Source organism: Chelmon rostratus, chromosome 12, assembly GCF_017976325.1.
Source record: "Chelmon rostratus isolate fCheRos1 chromosome 12, fCheRos1.pri, whole genome shotgun sequence".
NCBI lineage: Eukaryota > Metazoa > Chordata > Actinopteri > Chaetodontiformes > Chaetodontidae > Chelmon > Chelmon rostratus.
In genome coordinates this window covers 10056250-10073558 of record NC_055669.1, presented here as the reverse complement: position 1 = coordinate 10073558, position 17309 = coordinate 10056250, and the positions used below count along the sequence as shown (strand labels likewise).

Sequence of the window (17309 nt, the reverse complement as noted above, 5' to 3'; positions counted from 1 at the left end):
GAGGATCACATGCTCTTTTGCAGTATATCTTACTGAATGAAGAAATAAGGCTGAGAAGATTTAGGAAAAGTAGTAATTTGTAAATTACCTCAGTGTGATTTAAATCTTCATTATCAAAGAGACTGCATATTAAATCTTTAGATCTTTTCCTCACAAGATTGAGAACAAATTCCCACAAAATTAAGGAACATGAAAAGCTCTGTGCAACAAAAAAGAAATGCAACAGTATAAAATGCCAACTTGATTATTAAAAAACAGTCATGGAAGGGGATAATTTCCTTAATTAAAAAAATTAATTAGCCTGATTCCAGTCATAAATAAACCTTCACAACAACCTTAGACTTAGACATTCTTCTCACTGTAACCTTAGACATGTTAATAGTTAAGTACTCCACTCCATAAAGCACGTGTCATGTCTGACTGATATAGATGAGATCATAATAACAGCTTTTCTACAAACAGCCATCAGGATTTCTTCTTTATCTTTGCGGGGAAGAAGAATGAATGAAATCAGCGATACAGTCGAGCACGTCAGGAGAGGAACGTATAATTTGGCCTGAGGTGCTCCTCAGCGGAGATCTGCCGTCAGGAGGCTGCGAGGACTGTGAGAATTAGGGGAAAGTTCACAGCATAGAGAATGCCCAAATTGCGGGCCGTGGGGTTTCTTTAACAACCTCGGCCGGGGGAGCTCGTAGGCCATACGTGATCCGGGGCCAGATCACAAAGAAGGAGCCGGTTTAACCCTCTCCTGTCTGCAGCCCAGACTAAGTAGGTGAAAGGTAACTGGGAGACTGCTGACGGTGCTGAGAGGGGAAACTGAGTGCAGAGGAATTACAGGGCCCTCACTCATGCGTCTGGAATCTAACAAAAATGCATTATGTTCCTCAAATCCTTGGCAGAGAGAGGGATTCTACTATAGGATGACCAAAGACTTCTGTGTTCCAGTTAAAAATAAGTGTTTCTAATTCAACTGTGGGTAATCTTTGCCTTTAATGCAGAGCACAGAGGTGAACGCAGACAGATTTGCTTTTGTTTGTTCAAACTGACAGACCTGTGTATCCACTGTGGCGATGATTCATAATCTTTCACTTACAGTACAGCAGGATTATCATTGAATGGAAACATTTTATTTTTATTTGCTGAAGTATTGTTCTCAGGTGAAGGAAAGGCTGAGTGGTTGCGAGGTCTGCGGCAGGAACAAGCAGGAACATGGCATCTGGGAAAGACGCTTGAGTCATGTAACAAATACAGTAATATATGAACTTGATGACAGTCTGGTACATGAGCGCCATGACTGTACCTGTAAAGAATGTGCATGCTTTTTTGAATCCTTTGGGGAAAAAAAGAACTTGGCAGCTATATGTGAGCTTGGTTTACATAAAGTGTTTGAAAGAGGAAGTGCAGGCCTTCATTTTTGGCTTTGTGTGTTGAAGTCTGCAACATGTCAGGCAAATGATTTCTTTATAGCAACATGAAAGATCCCTCTGATGTTCAGATTTTGAGAAATATGTCTCAGTTTGGTGGTTCACATGAATTACAGCGGTGTGGAGGAGAAGCTGCTTGTTTAGGAGCTTGATGGAGTCCAGTGTACTGTATGGAGGTATATAAAATGACCCATGTTGCAGTTGGCATGATTCACACTGTCTAAGAGAAATCCAGTTTGGCTTGATATTGTAATCTTACTGTAATTGTGAGATGACTCAGGCATGTTTTCATTATGACCTTAAAGACAGAATTGCATAAGAATTTGCCAAGATTTTGTTAGTGTTTCAAATCCATATTTTACATGAGTAAAAATAGTAACACTGCAGCATAAACATACTCCATTGCAAATCCTGCATTCAAAATGTTACTTAAGCATCATCATAAAATGTACTGAAAGTGTCAAAAGTAGGTTACACATTATGCAGATGAGTTACTTTCAGATTGTCATTTCATTTTCTATATAATATAGGATTACTATTACAGATGCATTTACATGTAATCGGCATTAATTAATAAATTATAAAATTAAAATAATACATTTTTCTTGTTGTTGTGTGTAAATTTAATCTAACTAAAGTAACAATGTAACTGTAGTAGTGGAGTAAAAACTACAGTTTTCTTTCAAAATGTGGTGGAGTTGAAGTACGAAGTAGCATCAAATGGAAATACTGAAGATGTATTTTTTAGCACTGGATTTCATCTGGAGGGGAATAAAACCAGCACAGACAGGAAGGACCAACAGGCTAGTAGTCGCATTGTCAGTAGACAGTATATTTACATGAGGACAGACTAAACAAGTACATTAAATAAACATCACTTTGATTTGTATAATGTCTACAATATCTTGGGGGCTTGCAGGATCTGTCTCCTCTGTATCCTCTTATTCGAGCTCACAAAGCCATACAGTCGTACATTTCCCAATCATCACTGGATCCACACCTCGCCACAGCTGCTTATTCAATTTCCCAAAATCGCCGCTCCCATCTGTAGCCGGCACTGTGACCTTTTACCCAGATTCCAAACACAGAACATCTGTAAATCGCAGTGCAGCCCCCGGACTTAGTCATGTACGAGGGGATGGAAGGAGGGAGGAGGAAGAAGAAGAAGAAGAAGAAGAAAAAAAAAAAGCAGGTGCGGGAGCCTGTCAGAGCCGTAGACCTCTGGTTCCCATGGAGAGACTGTGATCTGTGATCTTTTCCATTTGGGACTATTCACTGAATTTTTTTCCACATGTATTTGCCAAAAATACATATCTGAATGTATTCCAATGAAGTAAATCACCTCAAATAGAGATTTGGAGCAAGGGGAGAGGAAAACTGAAGGAACCTCTGAGGAAAAAGAACTACAAAAAATTTCATCGTGCATGCTTCTGTTCACTGAAATCCGTCTTCTATCACACCTCATCTCAAATATGAATATCCAAGCAGGACTTAATATTACAGCTCATCCATTATAAACCATGTCTCGGGATGTCTCCTCACTTCTTTTGGAGTCAGCTAGGGTAACCAAATGTCACCTGCCTGATGCTCCTGTTTTATCATGAGCTATTCATGAGTGGCAGTGACCTTTTCAGCTGGCTGCATGATCACTGAGGTTCACAGTTCGTGAATGGAGCTCATGACTGTCGTGTGATTGAGAAAGAGAGTCAGTCGGGATGAACTGGAGAGGTGAGCTGCAGGGAGGGATCTGTTCTTATGAAACACAAGAAGATGGATGCTGCTTTCAGGGCGTGTCATAATCATAGCTGATGAAGAAATAGTCAATGAGAAATATAGCTGGTGTGAGATTTATGTTTTTTGGTGGGGTTGTGGTCAGGAATGTACAGTATGTTAGATTTAAGTTAGATTTTTAAAATGGTTTATAGGTGGGCGTTCTGACTAAAATAGCAGGAAAACCGCAGGTGTAATTGATAACATGAATGATGGCTCTGTTCCAGTAAAAGTTGCGGTCACAGCAGGACCTTGAAACTGGCACACATAAATGGAGTGCAGCCACGATTAATTATTAGTTACCCCTGTGTTGCTCCTGCTGACATAAAACTGTCACTGATTAATCCGTTTGACACAGCGATGGCTTAAGGGTTTTCGCTTCATGAATTTCTTGTGTTTTATTTAAAGGGAATCAGATTGTATTTAGAAACAAATGGCCTGAGAAACTGTGATTTAAGCACAGTATTTTACAGAGAAATGTAGAATTGGGAGGCATAATAAGACTGCAGTGTGTCTTTTTCTGCCAAAAAGAACCAAATATGTGAGGGCACAGAAACCTGCCGACAGACACATGCCGCGATTCATGGACAGACTCATACAGACGTGCGGGGGAAAATGTTCGCCTTGCAACAGCTTTGCCATTCCCATTCCACGGTGTGTTGAAAACAAGAAGCCAGCCAGGCGAAACACACTACTGCCTCCCAGTGGTGAAAAGCGAGAGCATATCGTTTGTATTAGTTCAGCCTTGACCCCTGCCCCTTTACCCAGCAGGGCCCCTTTGGTGACTTGTACTATTGTTACCCCAGGGGCTGCATACTGAATGCGACATGGCACCGAAGCAAATGAAAACCTGCAGTTTTTCCTTCAGCCTGCAGCAGTCCGGCGGAGAGATGAGCTGTGATCCATTTCAGTGCAAACAGGCCAGGGAGAGCAGGGTGAGAGGATATAAGAGATTTCCTGTGAGCACTCTGACATGCTCTCCTTGGACAAAGATGCTCCCCGTTCTGCATCAGCATGTATCAGGAGACTCCCTCAGTTCCCACACAAGTGTTTGACTTCTGCCTTTTTATGACGTCCAAACTTTAAATATCCTGTCCTGTAAAGTTTGTGTGATCTGAATTGTTTGTATTAGAAGCAGTTTCATCTCATTTGGGTCACATAAGTTATGTAAGTCACAAGAAAACGTGCCGCAGTGCCCTATTTATTCTTGCATGCGTAGATGCACACACATACATAGACCGTTGTCTCCTTTTACATTCCTTACATCTCATGCTCAGCTTGCACATGCAGAGACTTGCGTTATACGATACAGTTGAATGCGTTTTTGTTATTGCTCTGTCTTGTTCGCTGCGGGATACTTTTACTTCTCGGGCTGATCGTACAGAACAATCTCCCGCTGATGGACGACCCGTATACATCTTCAGTTCCCCAGATGCTTCACCGTTTTTTCCTCAGTTCTTTCACTGCTCGTGGACTAAATGAGCGTCCCAGCTGGCAGGAAGCAGAAAAGAACAGAATGTACACATATCCCAATTTGGAAAATGTAAATACGTGCAGACTGTGGTTGACCTGAGCAGCTGTGTGTGCTGACAGTCCTTTATGGTGCTGGAAATCTACACTGATTAACAGTATTTTACTGTACTCAGAGCAAACAAATGCTGCCCATGTACGATTGCAAACAGTATTAGACTTGATCCTCTGGGTTAAATGCCGTAGCAACGTTTAGGAACGACAACACTCATGAAAATATTCCTGTGAGTCAGTACTCAGGCGTTTATCAGGTCAGTCAGATGACAGATTGCGCAGAGAATTTGAGTCATTTCTGCTGTCTAGCCTTGATCTTTCTTTACTTTCAGACAGCAAATCCAGAGTTACACAACTGCTGCACAACAGAGTACCAACCTGAGTGTTTCTCAGGCTGAAGACAGAATAAACAGAAGAACTAGAGCTGATGAAGTAAGAGTTGTCGCGTTTGTGGCAAATACACTTATTTGTTTTCTTCATATTCAATGGACAGGTAGAGTGGTATCGATCTCGTCAGACTCTCAGCAAGAAGGAACAGTTCGACATTTTGGGAAATACACTTATTCGCTTTCTTGCCGAGAGTTAGTTGAGAAGATCAATGCCACTGTCGTACAGCATATGTAGGTGGAGCAAGTAATGGGAAGCAGCTTGTCTGGCTCTGTACAAAGGCACCTCTAGAGCTCACCTGTTGAGATGTTACATCTGGCTTGTTAAATCTGTACAAAAACCAAACTGTCGGCAGGCTGGCTGCTTCCCCTGGTTTCCAGTCTTTATGCTAAGCTAACCTTCCCCTTGCCGTAGATGCATATTTAACAAAGAGACCTGACAGTAGTATCGATATTGATATATCTTTGCAACATAAAACTCGGATTCCAAACTTTTTTGGAATCCTTTTTGGTGAAAAGTTTGGTGAAAAGATTTGTTATATGATCTGCCCATTAAATATGAAGTGACAGCCAGAACATGTTTATCTTAGCTTAGCATAAAGACTGGAACTGGGGAAACAGCTAGCCAGCGTCGGTCCAAAGGTAAAAACATCCACCTGCCAGCACCTCTACAGCTCACTAATTAATATCTCATTTCTTTAATCTGTACAAAAAGTGACGTGATGCGCTGTGGTTTTCCTGTTGCCCACCAACCTCGTGACAATCCCCTGTAAAACTTCCCATAAAAACCACAACACAATATTACATATGTATATGTGAGTTAATTAGAAAGCTTCAGAAATGCTTTTGTTACCTTTGGACAGAGCCAGGCCTTGCCCCTTTTCCTGTTATTATGCTAAGCTAAGCTAACAATCTCATAGTTAATGCACAGACATGACAGTATCGATGGTCTCCTCAAACACTCAGCAAGAAAGTGAATCAGTGTATTTCTTAATATTAAATATGTCTTTAACTGTGCAGTAATACTTAAACATACAGTAAAATACTGAATTATCAGTAGCATAATAACTTCAAAAACATTTGCTTGTGTACATAATGAGGAACCCTTCAGTAAAATACTGTTTGCTCCCTCGGGACACCAAAACAAGTTACCAAGGTCAAGGATGAATTCCATGCTAAATGCAGTGGCTCTAAATAACTCCAACACATATTTAGGTTGTCTGGGGATTCTGCTTAAATGGGGCAGCTGTGGGTGCTAAACGAGCTCTCTGTAACTCATATTTTACATTTCATGAACCCAAAGCCTCAGATGTGATCAGCAGTGGCTGTTTAGTCTCCCCAGAGCTTCAGAGGACGCTTTGTCCCACGAAAACAGCCCCTCGGTGGCGTGTACCCCAGTTATCAAGCCCGATTCCCATGAACTAATTGGCCTCCTGTGCAACATTCAATCACGCACGCTGTGTTTGCCGCAGAGCAAGGAGCACTCCAGGCCACTTGGTATAGGTTACTGATCACAATGACACTAATTCATTGCCCCATTCATTTTAATCAGCAGGAGTGGAGGTGGAAGCCGGTCAGACGGAGGAGACACTCAAACTGAAGAGGGATCTAACTGTGAGTGGGGCCTGTTCTGGGAAAAATGTGAGTAACTTGCCAGCCTCTTACTGTCAAGTGCTAAGCGGCTGGTGGTTTGGAGAAGGAAAAGGAAAGAAAGCTTGAATTACAAAGTGTTCTTCCAGAACAGTACGGGTTGTGACCCTAACAGTGTGCTCTGTAACTCTTCAGCACTGACAAATCTGCAGAAATCATACACTTGATGTCTCATGTCGGTTCTACAAGAGCAATAAACTAAAAACACACTCTCTGGACGTCCTGTAGTGCAACATACGGTGTCAAAAAGCTTTTGTATTGCAGAGGGAGCTTGAAGTCCTGCCTCTGTTATTTCTGATTTATTTATTATTTCCACCTTAGCTTAGCAGACAGACTGCAAAGCTAAGCAGCTAGCATAGCTCTGTCCAAACAAAATCTGCCTATCAGGAACTCTGAAGCTCACTAATTAACACATTATATCTGAGGTGTAAAAGCGATGCGTTGTTATTTTAGCTGTGTGAGCCAACCTCACGAGAAATGCCTGTACAAAATTGATTTTTGTACAGATTTGAACAAATAAGCTCTAAGACATTCAAAGGTGAGATCTAAACATGCTGTTGCTGGGATAGCTACTTCACCTTGTTTCCAGTGTTTGTGCTAAGCTAAGCTAGCCAGTTGCAACATACTAACAGTACAAACTCGGGAATGGTACCGATCTTATCTCTTAACTCTGCAAAACAGAGAATAAGTGTCAAACTGTTCTTTTACTGTTACCTTTAGTGAGGGCTGTTGTAGTGTGAAGAATGATCAGATGTCACATTTAGTTAATGACTTGGGACCATCTGCTGTCTGTCAGGTCTCTAATGACTGCCCTGATCCATGTTAATCTCAAACCCTAATTGAGGCTGACTGGCCTCACAAAGTTGTGGAGGGACAGCAGGACTGAAAGCCTTATTTTATGAGACTTCTCAGCAGTCGTGGGGTTACCAGGAGCAGTTATTACTGCAGCATTTGTAGCAATTTCAGTCCAACTAAAATGACCTGTTGTGTGTTATTTTATTTCACTCTAGAGCTTTAACTTGTGATTGCACATCTTTATGCCTGGGTGGAAAATACAAAATTACCGACTGGAGGCTCGTCCGTGGCACCACCCTGGTGGCGGTCGTGACAGAAATGGTTCCCCTCGTTTGTCCCACTGACTCAATGAAGAGATGTTTAAACACTGGCATAAACAACAGGTCAAAGCAAACGCTCATGACCAGAAAGTTAGTGTCACCTGACATGGAAAGTCTGGGGAAGTATTTTAGCCAAAAGACTTGGATTTTAACATTTCAAATTCCATTAAAGTTTGTTCCTGTGAAATATTGACCCAGCTGTGTGTCCTGGCTGCATCCTGCTTGATCTCTCATTAAGTGTGTCAACAGCTCCGGGTTCTGCTGCTGCATTTATTAACCCTGAAGCGAATTCTTGAAGATTCTAGTGTGTGTTTTCGACTGCTGTATCTCTTGTGGGTGTATTCAACGAGTCTGCCCCTTTATTAGCTGAGAGAACAAACCTGAGCACCAAGTGAACAAACAGAACCGCAACCTTTATCCCAGATCGCATTTTTAAGTAAGATGGCTAATATGTTTTGTGAACTAGATTACGCTATAAACACAGTGTGCAATGGTTCATAAGCAGTCTTGAAGGGTGTGTGTGCTGAATATATAATTACCGTTTCTCAACAACTGTTCTGACATTTCCAGTGAACCATGACGAGCTGAAAGACTTCTGTTGATGCATCATTATCAGAGGTTAACAGACAGCACGAAGAATACTTCAGCATTTTAGAAACTGCGCTTCTGCACTTTTTTGTCTGGGGTTTCGATGAAACTTCTGATTCATTCTGTCTGGTAAATATGAAGTTATGACCAGCTGTCGGTTAGCTTAGCTTAGCACAAATGGATTCTCATATTGTGTGATCTCGTGAATGCAGCTTCCTCACAAGGTAGAGCTAACCCCCTCAATTCCATTCTTTCCGTATTAACAGACAGTTATGAGAGCCAAAAAAGCGAACAGGTGAGGGCTGAACTATTCCTTTAAGGCCGTGTTGAGGTGTGTTGGATAAAGGTGTAAACTGGCAGCAATGAATCTTTCTCTCAGGTGCAGAAGAACCTGAAGCTATGTTGAAATCACAGGTCTCTTGTATCAGTCATAAAACAGGCCTGATCACATCATGTTTGCCCTCAGCGCCACACAAGCACCTCTATCCCTGGAACAATGCCCGACTGTGTTGTTGCAGCCGCTGGGCTGTGCCAGTGTTCATGTCAGTCCAGGGGACAGAGTCCACAAAGCTTTGTTTTTTACAGTGTTTACTTTAGGACGGGTGCTACAGAGCTTCAAAACAGCGCTTTCTGTAACCCCGCCTTCACATCGCCAGCCCTCCGCCACAGTTCTCATTATTATCAACAGCCAAGCATCTGACCCTGTGGTTCAGCCCGCCGCTTTTTTCTGTCTGTCTGCACACCTGCTGTTTATGCTGTGACACTGCTGTGCAGGGCATTGTGGGAAAAGATATTTTACAAGTCCAATGCATTGCGGGGGATGGAGCCTTCAAAAAATAAATGGATGACTTGTTTTTCTGACCTTCGCACAGTGAAGTCTCCCCCTGTCGCGCTTTCGCTTACATAAAAGCAAATCAAGAATGTCCGCTGTCATCCTTTAAGCTGTCCCCTCTTCGTTTCACTCTTCCTGGTCTTGTATTTATTACTTGTTTCTGCGCTACATTGCTCTTGCTCACACAAATACACAAGGCTTTCTGTTTATGCCTACATCCTCAGCTATGTGTTTCAAAATGCACCTCTTTCAAGGTCTTCGATGTTATTTGAGCATCCTGGATCTGATATACTGTTATTTCCTGGACGGCAGTGAATTAAAGCCCTGTGCGTATGCAAACAGGTACACGTAGTAAACATGTTTTGAGTGAGAGTTGAGCTATGCATGCCAAGATGTTAATCTTTAATCTTTAATTTCAGCCTTTTCCTCTTTCTAAAGCTCCCCTCATTGCTGTGAGCTGTGAAAACTTGGCTTGCCCTCCTGGAGCCTAATTAGGACCTCACCTTCTGCAATTAATGGCAGGAAACAAGGATAAGCTGTGGGGAGAGGCAGGGTGTACTAAAGTTCAGCATTCAGAGGGGGACAGAGAGGGTAAAAAAAGTTGAGGAGGATGCCTGGGGAAAAGACACTGTGAGAAAAATAAGGACAGAGACCAACAGAGGAGCGGGAGAGAGAGAGAATGTCTTCTAGTTACCTCTGGGATGATTGTCTTTGTTGTATCGGCTCTGCGTCGTATGGGCCCCATTTGTAAATTTGAGGGCCATGACCAAGGTCGTTGCTGGGTTCAGAGTGTGTAAATCAGAGGCCTCTCTCCCCCTGGACCGGTCCATGACCTCCCTGCTGCACGTCCTGTCACCCAGCATGGGAGAAACAAAGCCCCCAGCCTCCTGCCAAGTTCCTCCAAATCCACCGACCCCCCTCGGATGATCTCCACTTTTCCCCTGTGTCACTGTACAGTTCATTTGTCACAGGGATCCTAATCTGTGCAGAATTTTAAGACATGACCACCAGCAGTAATGTTGTGTCAGACCACTGTCATATACTGGTATAAAGTGCATTTAATCACCTACTATTTTGAGGTTTTTTTTTGTTTTTTTTTTACTTTCCTTGAGTTTCTATTTCATGCTAGATTATTTCTTCTGCTCTGTGACATTTCAGAGGTAAATGTACTTTTTACTCTGCACATTTATTTGACAGCTATAGTTACTAGTTACTGTAAAGATAAAATAATTTCAAAATCAGTTAATGATGCATTGTAATAGATTCAAGTACCAAATAGTATATGAAGTAGATAAAAGTAGCTCCAACATCTCAATACACTTATGTAATACACAATAATAATTTTACTGTCTAGTAAGCGCTTTTACTTTGATAGTTTAAAAATATTTTACTCATAATACTTGTAAGTAGTATGAATAATACTTTTACACAAGAAGGACTTTTGAATGCATTATATAATGGATATATTTGTTCACGCTATGAACACAACACTGACTATTTCCAAACTTTTAAGCTGATGTGTCAAACCGGTTAGCAAACACTTAACACCTATTTAGACATCCAGCAGACATGGAGCAACAATAGCATTCAGTTGAAGTCGTGTTTCTGGCCTTTTGGTGGATGTAAGTCCAATATTCACTCGCTTGTAGCACTGCTTTGGGTCTCTACCAACTCCCGAGGGAAATATCTGTCTCTTCAGCTGCTAAATATTCCATTAAATTCACCAACCAGTTGTTAACTGTGTGTGTCTGCTGTGTGGTGCTGGGCAGGTTGTGTACAGTTGGGGTTTAAAGTTTTTGGAGCTGTCTGCTGTGGCTAAAAAATGATGCAGTGATGGGGAATAAAAAATTGTGGACCAGAAAAACCAAAACAATGAGCTGAAAGACAGTAAAATGCTCGTTAGAGCTGAGAGGACCTGCAGAGTTTGGTGATAACTCAGAGTTTCAGTCTTCATCATTGTAGAAACACTGATTATAGCTGCTTTAAGGGTCTCAGTCCTGTCAGCAGTTAATTGAGATTTTTTTCCCATCTTTCCCCACTGATCAGAGTTAAGCTAAATCAACCTAATGACAGGTGTGATCATAGATGAAGGAAAGCTTGGAAGTTTGGAAGCCAGATCAGGAAAACATTGTTTTTATGATTTAAGTATAAGCCCTGATTAGTTCAGCCAAATGCTAAAATCCTAAATTAACTCTGGTTCTGGCTGCATTACAGTATTTTCCAGTAATATATGATAATCATATATGCACTGTAGTGTCTCATGCTGGAAGGTGGTGAACATCCTTTCATACTAACAGTGTTATTATAGCAGCTACTGCATGGCTCAGACAGACATGTCCGCTGCTGGTGTTTTCCCCTGGCTGAGGTCGACCTTGGTGGCATGCAGGCAAACAGGGAGCAGCCTTGGGATGGATGTGTTTCTGACCTGATGAGAGACAGAGAGAGAGAGAGAGAGAGAGAGAGAGATAGAGAGATGGTAAACACATGCCACCCATACGTCTGTACAGTGGGTGAGGCATTGAGAGGTGCAGAATGATGATGACAGGGTGAGTTAAGGTGACACCAAGTTGTTTTCAAGCACAGAGCTGTTGTTGACTGTGAAACCTGCTGAGTAACATACTCTGAATCTCCCTTTCTGTTGTCCCCTCACATTTTACTGTTGTCCTGTAGGTCAGAGCACAGTCAGAGTATGAAGCAGGTGCAGGTTTGGGAAAACTTTCTTGCTTTGTGAATAATGGTCAGATCCAGGCTGTGGGGTTTTCTTGCTTGCTCCTGGCTCCAGTTTGTCAACCACAGAGTGCTGGGCAACTTGTTCACTTGTGTTTGCTCACATGAGGCACTGGTGCACTCTGCTGTAGATGAATGCTAGCATGGGGACAAACAGATGAATGCTGTTTGTCCTGATCTATGCCCTCTTCTCTGACTAGGTTTGTAGGATGAAGATGTCACAAAGTGTTGGTTTTCTGTCCTTTATCACCGCTCTAATCGTCTTTCTTTTTCTGGCTCTCTGCTGTCAAGTGCCAGCATGCTCTCCTTGGTTTTGCATGTCTGACTCTAACGTAATGAATAGCTGCCAAGGATTAATTTGTGGCTCGGTGTCAGTTTAGAAATCGGTTTCACATTACTTGTTGACGCTCTCCTGGTTAAAGCCACAGTAATTCTTACAAGTCCATAAGCCTCCGGAACTGCAGCTGCAATTCTGTGTGCAGTGATTCATGACTTGTACTTTATGTGATGGTAAATATCTGCACTATGAGCAGGAAATGGGTACATCTGTGTTGTTTTTGTCACTGACACAAAAGTATCAACCATGACGAACAAAAGCTTTCCTTTTTTGCAGTCATTCTTTAGCTTTAGTTTTCGCTGCAGAGAAACATTTCCAAACGATGATGCCTCACTGGGTTTTGGGCTTATCTTGGTAAGGCCTGGTGAAGAAGAAGAGGCAGAAACAGTTGCCCCTGCCACATGGTTGTGATTTACTGTGCCTTTGAACTTGCACAAGGTGATGATGTCTGCAAGCCAGAGCAGGAGAGCATTTAATAAAAGGCTGACTTTCCGCTGCACCGTGTACTCAAAACAATTTAACAGCCAATGTGTTTTTAAAATGTGTGTTTTCAACGTGGTGAACTAACTAACCTGCTGTATAAAACCTTCGATCCAACAACTACTAAATGACTTAAAACTGCTGCTAAACTACTGCTGACCTAATTCAAGCACTGTTTATACAGATATCAACACAGTGCAGCTGTGTCATTTCACATCATCTACTGTACTGATTTTACAGATACAGTAAATTCACTTTTCTCCACCAGCGAGTCAATACTTAACTGTGCGTAAAGTAGGTCAAAGTATGGAACGTGTAAGGTTTTCAGCAGTGAAAGAGCTCCATCACACACGAAGTATAACTCAAACTGACCTGCTTTCCTGTTCAAACAAACTCTGGGTTCCCTCGTGAACCTCAATCTGGACTTCAGCCAAATACCTTCATGCTGAAAAACACTGTCAACTGAAATCTTTTTTAAAATACAACCCTGATTTCAAAATAGTATGGATGCCAAAACAACTAAAACAGAATTACATATACTCAATTGAGAACAGCACAAAGACAATATATTTGATGTTTCACCTCATCAGTTTGGTTGATTATTGTAAATATCTGCTTATTCTGAATTTGATGCAGCAACAAATATCAACCAAGTTGGGACAGGAGCAACAAAAAAATGGGAAAGTTGTGGGATGCTGCAAAAACACCTGTTTGGATCATTCCACAGGTAAACAGGCTGATTGGTAACAGGTGATATTATCATGATTGGGGCATGAAAGGAGCATCCTGGAAAGGCCCATTGTTCACAAGCAGCGATGGAGCGAGGTTCATCACTTTGTGAACACATGATTGTATAAAGGATGTTAATACATGGACTCAGGAACACTTTGTAGAACTGTTGTCAGTAATAACAGTTTGCATGCACTGCATTTTGTTTTATTTACATTTTAAATAGCGTCCCAACTCTTTTTGAATCAGGCTTGTACATAAATGTAAAGACCGAATTTTAGGGTGATTTCAGAACACTGTTTTAATTATTCTTTCATTTATTGTATTTACATAACATTTCAGGGATATCGATGATACATTTGAAGTGGTTCTTTCAGTGGTTAGTCAGTCTGGAAATGACTCATCACTTAATGCGGGACAGGATAAAAGAGGGTGAAGCCAGTCTCCCAGCTATTTGAGATCACTGATGTGAACATAAACTCTAGAATTAACTAAGAGCGATGCTGCCCTCTGTTGGACAGAATGCAGACTGCACGACCTGAACATGCTTTTCTTTACACAAGTGCACATATTGAACCACATTAACATGCCAGCTGCATTTGTGGAAATAATCATGCAAGAATTTTATACACACACTGCAGCAGAAATGCTGAATCACTGGCTACATTTGAGTTGACCTTCTGACATTAGATCACTGGAAAAAAAAAAAGCTACCGGTAGTCTAGTTTCAGTGTGCAGAGAAGTATTGTTTATACTGAGATGCTTGCTGGAAAATTATACTATAAAGCTCAAGCTTACATCATTGACCCAGTTTATTTCATTTTGCAAGTATCTTAACTGTTTCTCTTCTCGCAACAGACTCTGGATTAGTCCCATTATAAAACACAAACATTTTACCACAGAGGTGCATCTACTGAATGGAAATAATAAAATCGGTTGATGTCACTTTTGTTAAGTCGATCAGTAAATTGAGAATATTTAATACTACCAATGAACAGGTGCATAGTGCATTTACACACTTGTGCGCATTCCCATTGCCTCTATGAGCTGACCACGACTGACAAAATCAACAATGACAAAACAAACTTTGCAAGCAAATTTGACCATTTGTGTCAGACAAAAGTTTACCTGCTGCAGCCTGAAATGTTAATGACAAAAACTGTTCACAGCAACTATATAATGACCACAGGACATCCACTCTCATCTTAACCAAATTTATTTCAAAACATCTGAACAAGTGAGATGCAGGCCATTCCAAGTGAAACTGATGGTGTCTTCTGCTCCACGGGTTGGATTCACACCTCACAGCTTCAGTGGGCTCTGTGAAGAGAAGACATCAGACACCATCTCAAAAACAACCAGATTTAACTCAACCAACATAATACAAGACTCGTTTAATGAGTCTGTATGAACAGGATACTAACAGAGAACAGAAACAGCATGGGTTCTCACTTCAGGTAATACATTAATAGTATGTTAGCAACAGATTTAATATTGTGAATTGATGAGTGTTTTTTTGTCCTGGTTATTGTGACCATGTATTGCCACCGGTCCCCTGCCTTTATCTATTGTTCCAGGAGGAAATATGTCCATGATGGGAGAATTGAGTGCAGTCCTGATGACTAGCACGGAGAACCAAGCTAAGCTATGTGCTAACAAGGCTGAAATGCAAAGTAAATGGCAAATCACAGTGACACTGACAACTGTCAATGAATTTCACTTGGTTTTTCAAACACACCCTATTTTGTTTCGGAGTGGTCCACAATCGTTTAGTTGCATCACCACAATAAAGTTTTATTTATTTACCACACAAGCAACTGATGTTTATGTGCTTCAATGTACCATTAGTGCAGTCAGCAATGTGTTTAACGTCATCAGGGTTGGAGTGGGTTAAAAAAAAAAAAATCCAATGAAATTTAAGGGAACAGACAGTGGTGTTTTTGTATGTCAGTGTTATATAAAGTTATATCAAACAGTTTTGTCCACCCCCATTTGAAGCACCTTTCAAAATGATGCATCAAATACAGCAAAACACTTGATTTTTGTCTTGAATTAGACTTGTGTCATAGAAAACACTTCTTGCATGGCTGCATTATTAAATTGCTTTACATTGTGCTGAGGGTTCAAGCTGTTTCTGGTCACTCACCTTACACTGATATATTATCTTGTGATACACTATTGCCAGATGAGGCCATTATTTTCATCCATCATTTATCTTTATAGATTGTTCCTTCTATTAAATGATCCTAGACGTTACACCCAAACTGGTATCTTCAAATTGCTGTTTGCCATCTCTAATACACAGTTTGGGTGCCGCCACTTATTAGTGATTTGTCTGAAAGACATGGCTGAATTCAAGGACCCTCACCCTATCGCAGCCTCCTGGCTTCTCTTTCAGACTCTAGAAGTGTCAGCACATCTCCTTCTCTGACTGGGCCCTTCACGTTCCTGATGATGGAGCGGTTGCTATCGTCCATGAACTCAACACGGACCTGCAAGAAGCGCAGATGAAGGATGTTAGAATGAAACACAAGTTAAGTTTCCACAGGCAACTCTGATATAAGATTTAACCACCAATAACATTTCAGAATGTTACATAAAATGTTACGGTTTGATCAAATAACCAAAACAGTGAGTAGAACTCAGCTTCTAACTTTCATACATTGTTGTTCCAAAGTGGACATTTGTGACACTTAAGACTCGCAAAACCACATTAATCAGCAAAGTTAGATATTTCTGTGTACTTCAGGATGTACAAATCTTTTAATTTCGGAGGTATGTGGTAAACGTAAACGAGAGACGGGATCAAAGAGAAGCCCTACATTTAAGTGTAAAATGCTAACTTTATGTGGTCTTAGCATAACGTTACCTGTGTACATTGTCCCTGGGAACCAGTTCTTCCGAGCACCTTGGTGACCTGAAAAAACATAAATAGGTTAGACTGACAATATATAGTTTTCAAAGTAAGCATTGCGTTTACTAATGTTAAATAAAATAGATCCAGTCTATAACAGGCTAACGGTGGACTAGCTAGGGGACTGTAACATGAACGGGCCTCCATGATCGACGCACGAGTCGACATGCTGGAGGCTAACGAGTGTATAAATTTTAATTTAGCTTCAAGGTTTTGGAACCGTATAAGACACTAGTTGTTACTGTAGCTGTCTGTCCGTCCGGATATTATTATTTTCGCCATATTAGGCATTTTCTTACTCTTGCGAGCTTGATCGGTTGCACGCGGCTGGCGTCCATGTTGTCAGGTTAGACCGGAAAGGAAGTCACGTGGTGCGCGTCAGCGATATATCGCAACTGTAATTCCTAATAATTTTTACATTTTGCAATTTTATTTTAACTGTAACCAAATTAGAAAAATATCCAGCAGACAAATTAATACAAAATATAGAATTCCGTTTTTTAAATTAAAATTTAAAAACTTTATAGATTGCCACTTCCTTTTCCGGCAAATGGCCAATACCATTCACATAAACTTTAATGGGTGGAAACCGGGGCCGTACCATTAGTTATTATCTGATAATGCATTTCACCAGATCACTCATTTTAACTTTATAGTGTGGAATAACAGACCCAATCAATTGTGTCTGTTTGTTTAACCTCTCTTTTGCACATATATGCATGCAATTTTCCACTGTCTGCAACACAAACCACACAACGAGTGTCTACCTGTACGACATTTCGGACCATAAAAAATCCCACAGACTACATGACATTAGACTATACTGTGTAAAA

At 41.1% G+C, this 17309-nt stretch overlaps 1 protein-coding gene across 1 annotated transcript; it reads right to left on the bottom strand.

Moving 5' to 3' along the window:
- Positions 1-14762: 14762 nt before the first annotated feature.
- Positions 14763-16846, bottom strand: rps28 (ribosomal protein S28). Its single transcript, XM_041949075.1, has 4 exons — positions 16776-16846; positions 16432-16479; positions 15931-16054; positions 14763-14882 (listed from the first exon to the last, which is right to left on the bottom strand). The coding sequence occupies exons 1-3, from the start codon at positions 16812-16814 to the stop codon at positions 15932-15934; spliced, it is 210 nt and encodes a 69-aa protein (XP_041805009.1). The 5' UTR covers positions 16815-16846; the 3' UTR covers positions 14763-14882; position 15931.
- Between the last annotated feature and the right edge of the window lie 463 nt (positions 16847-17309).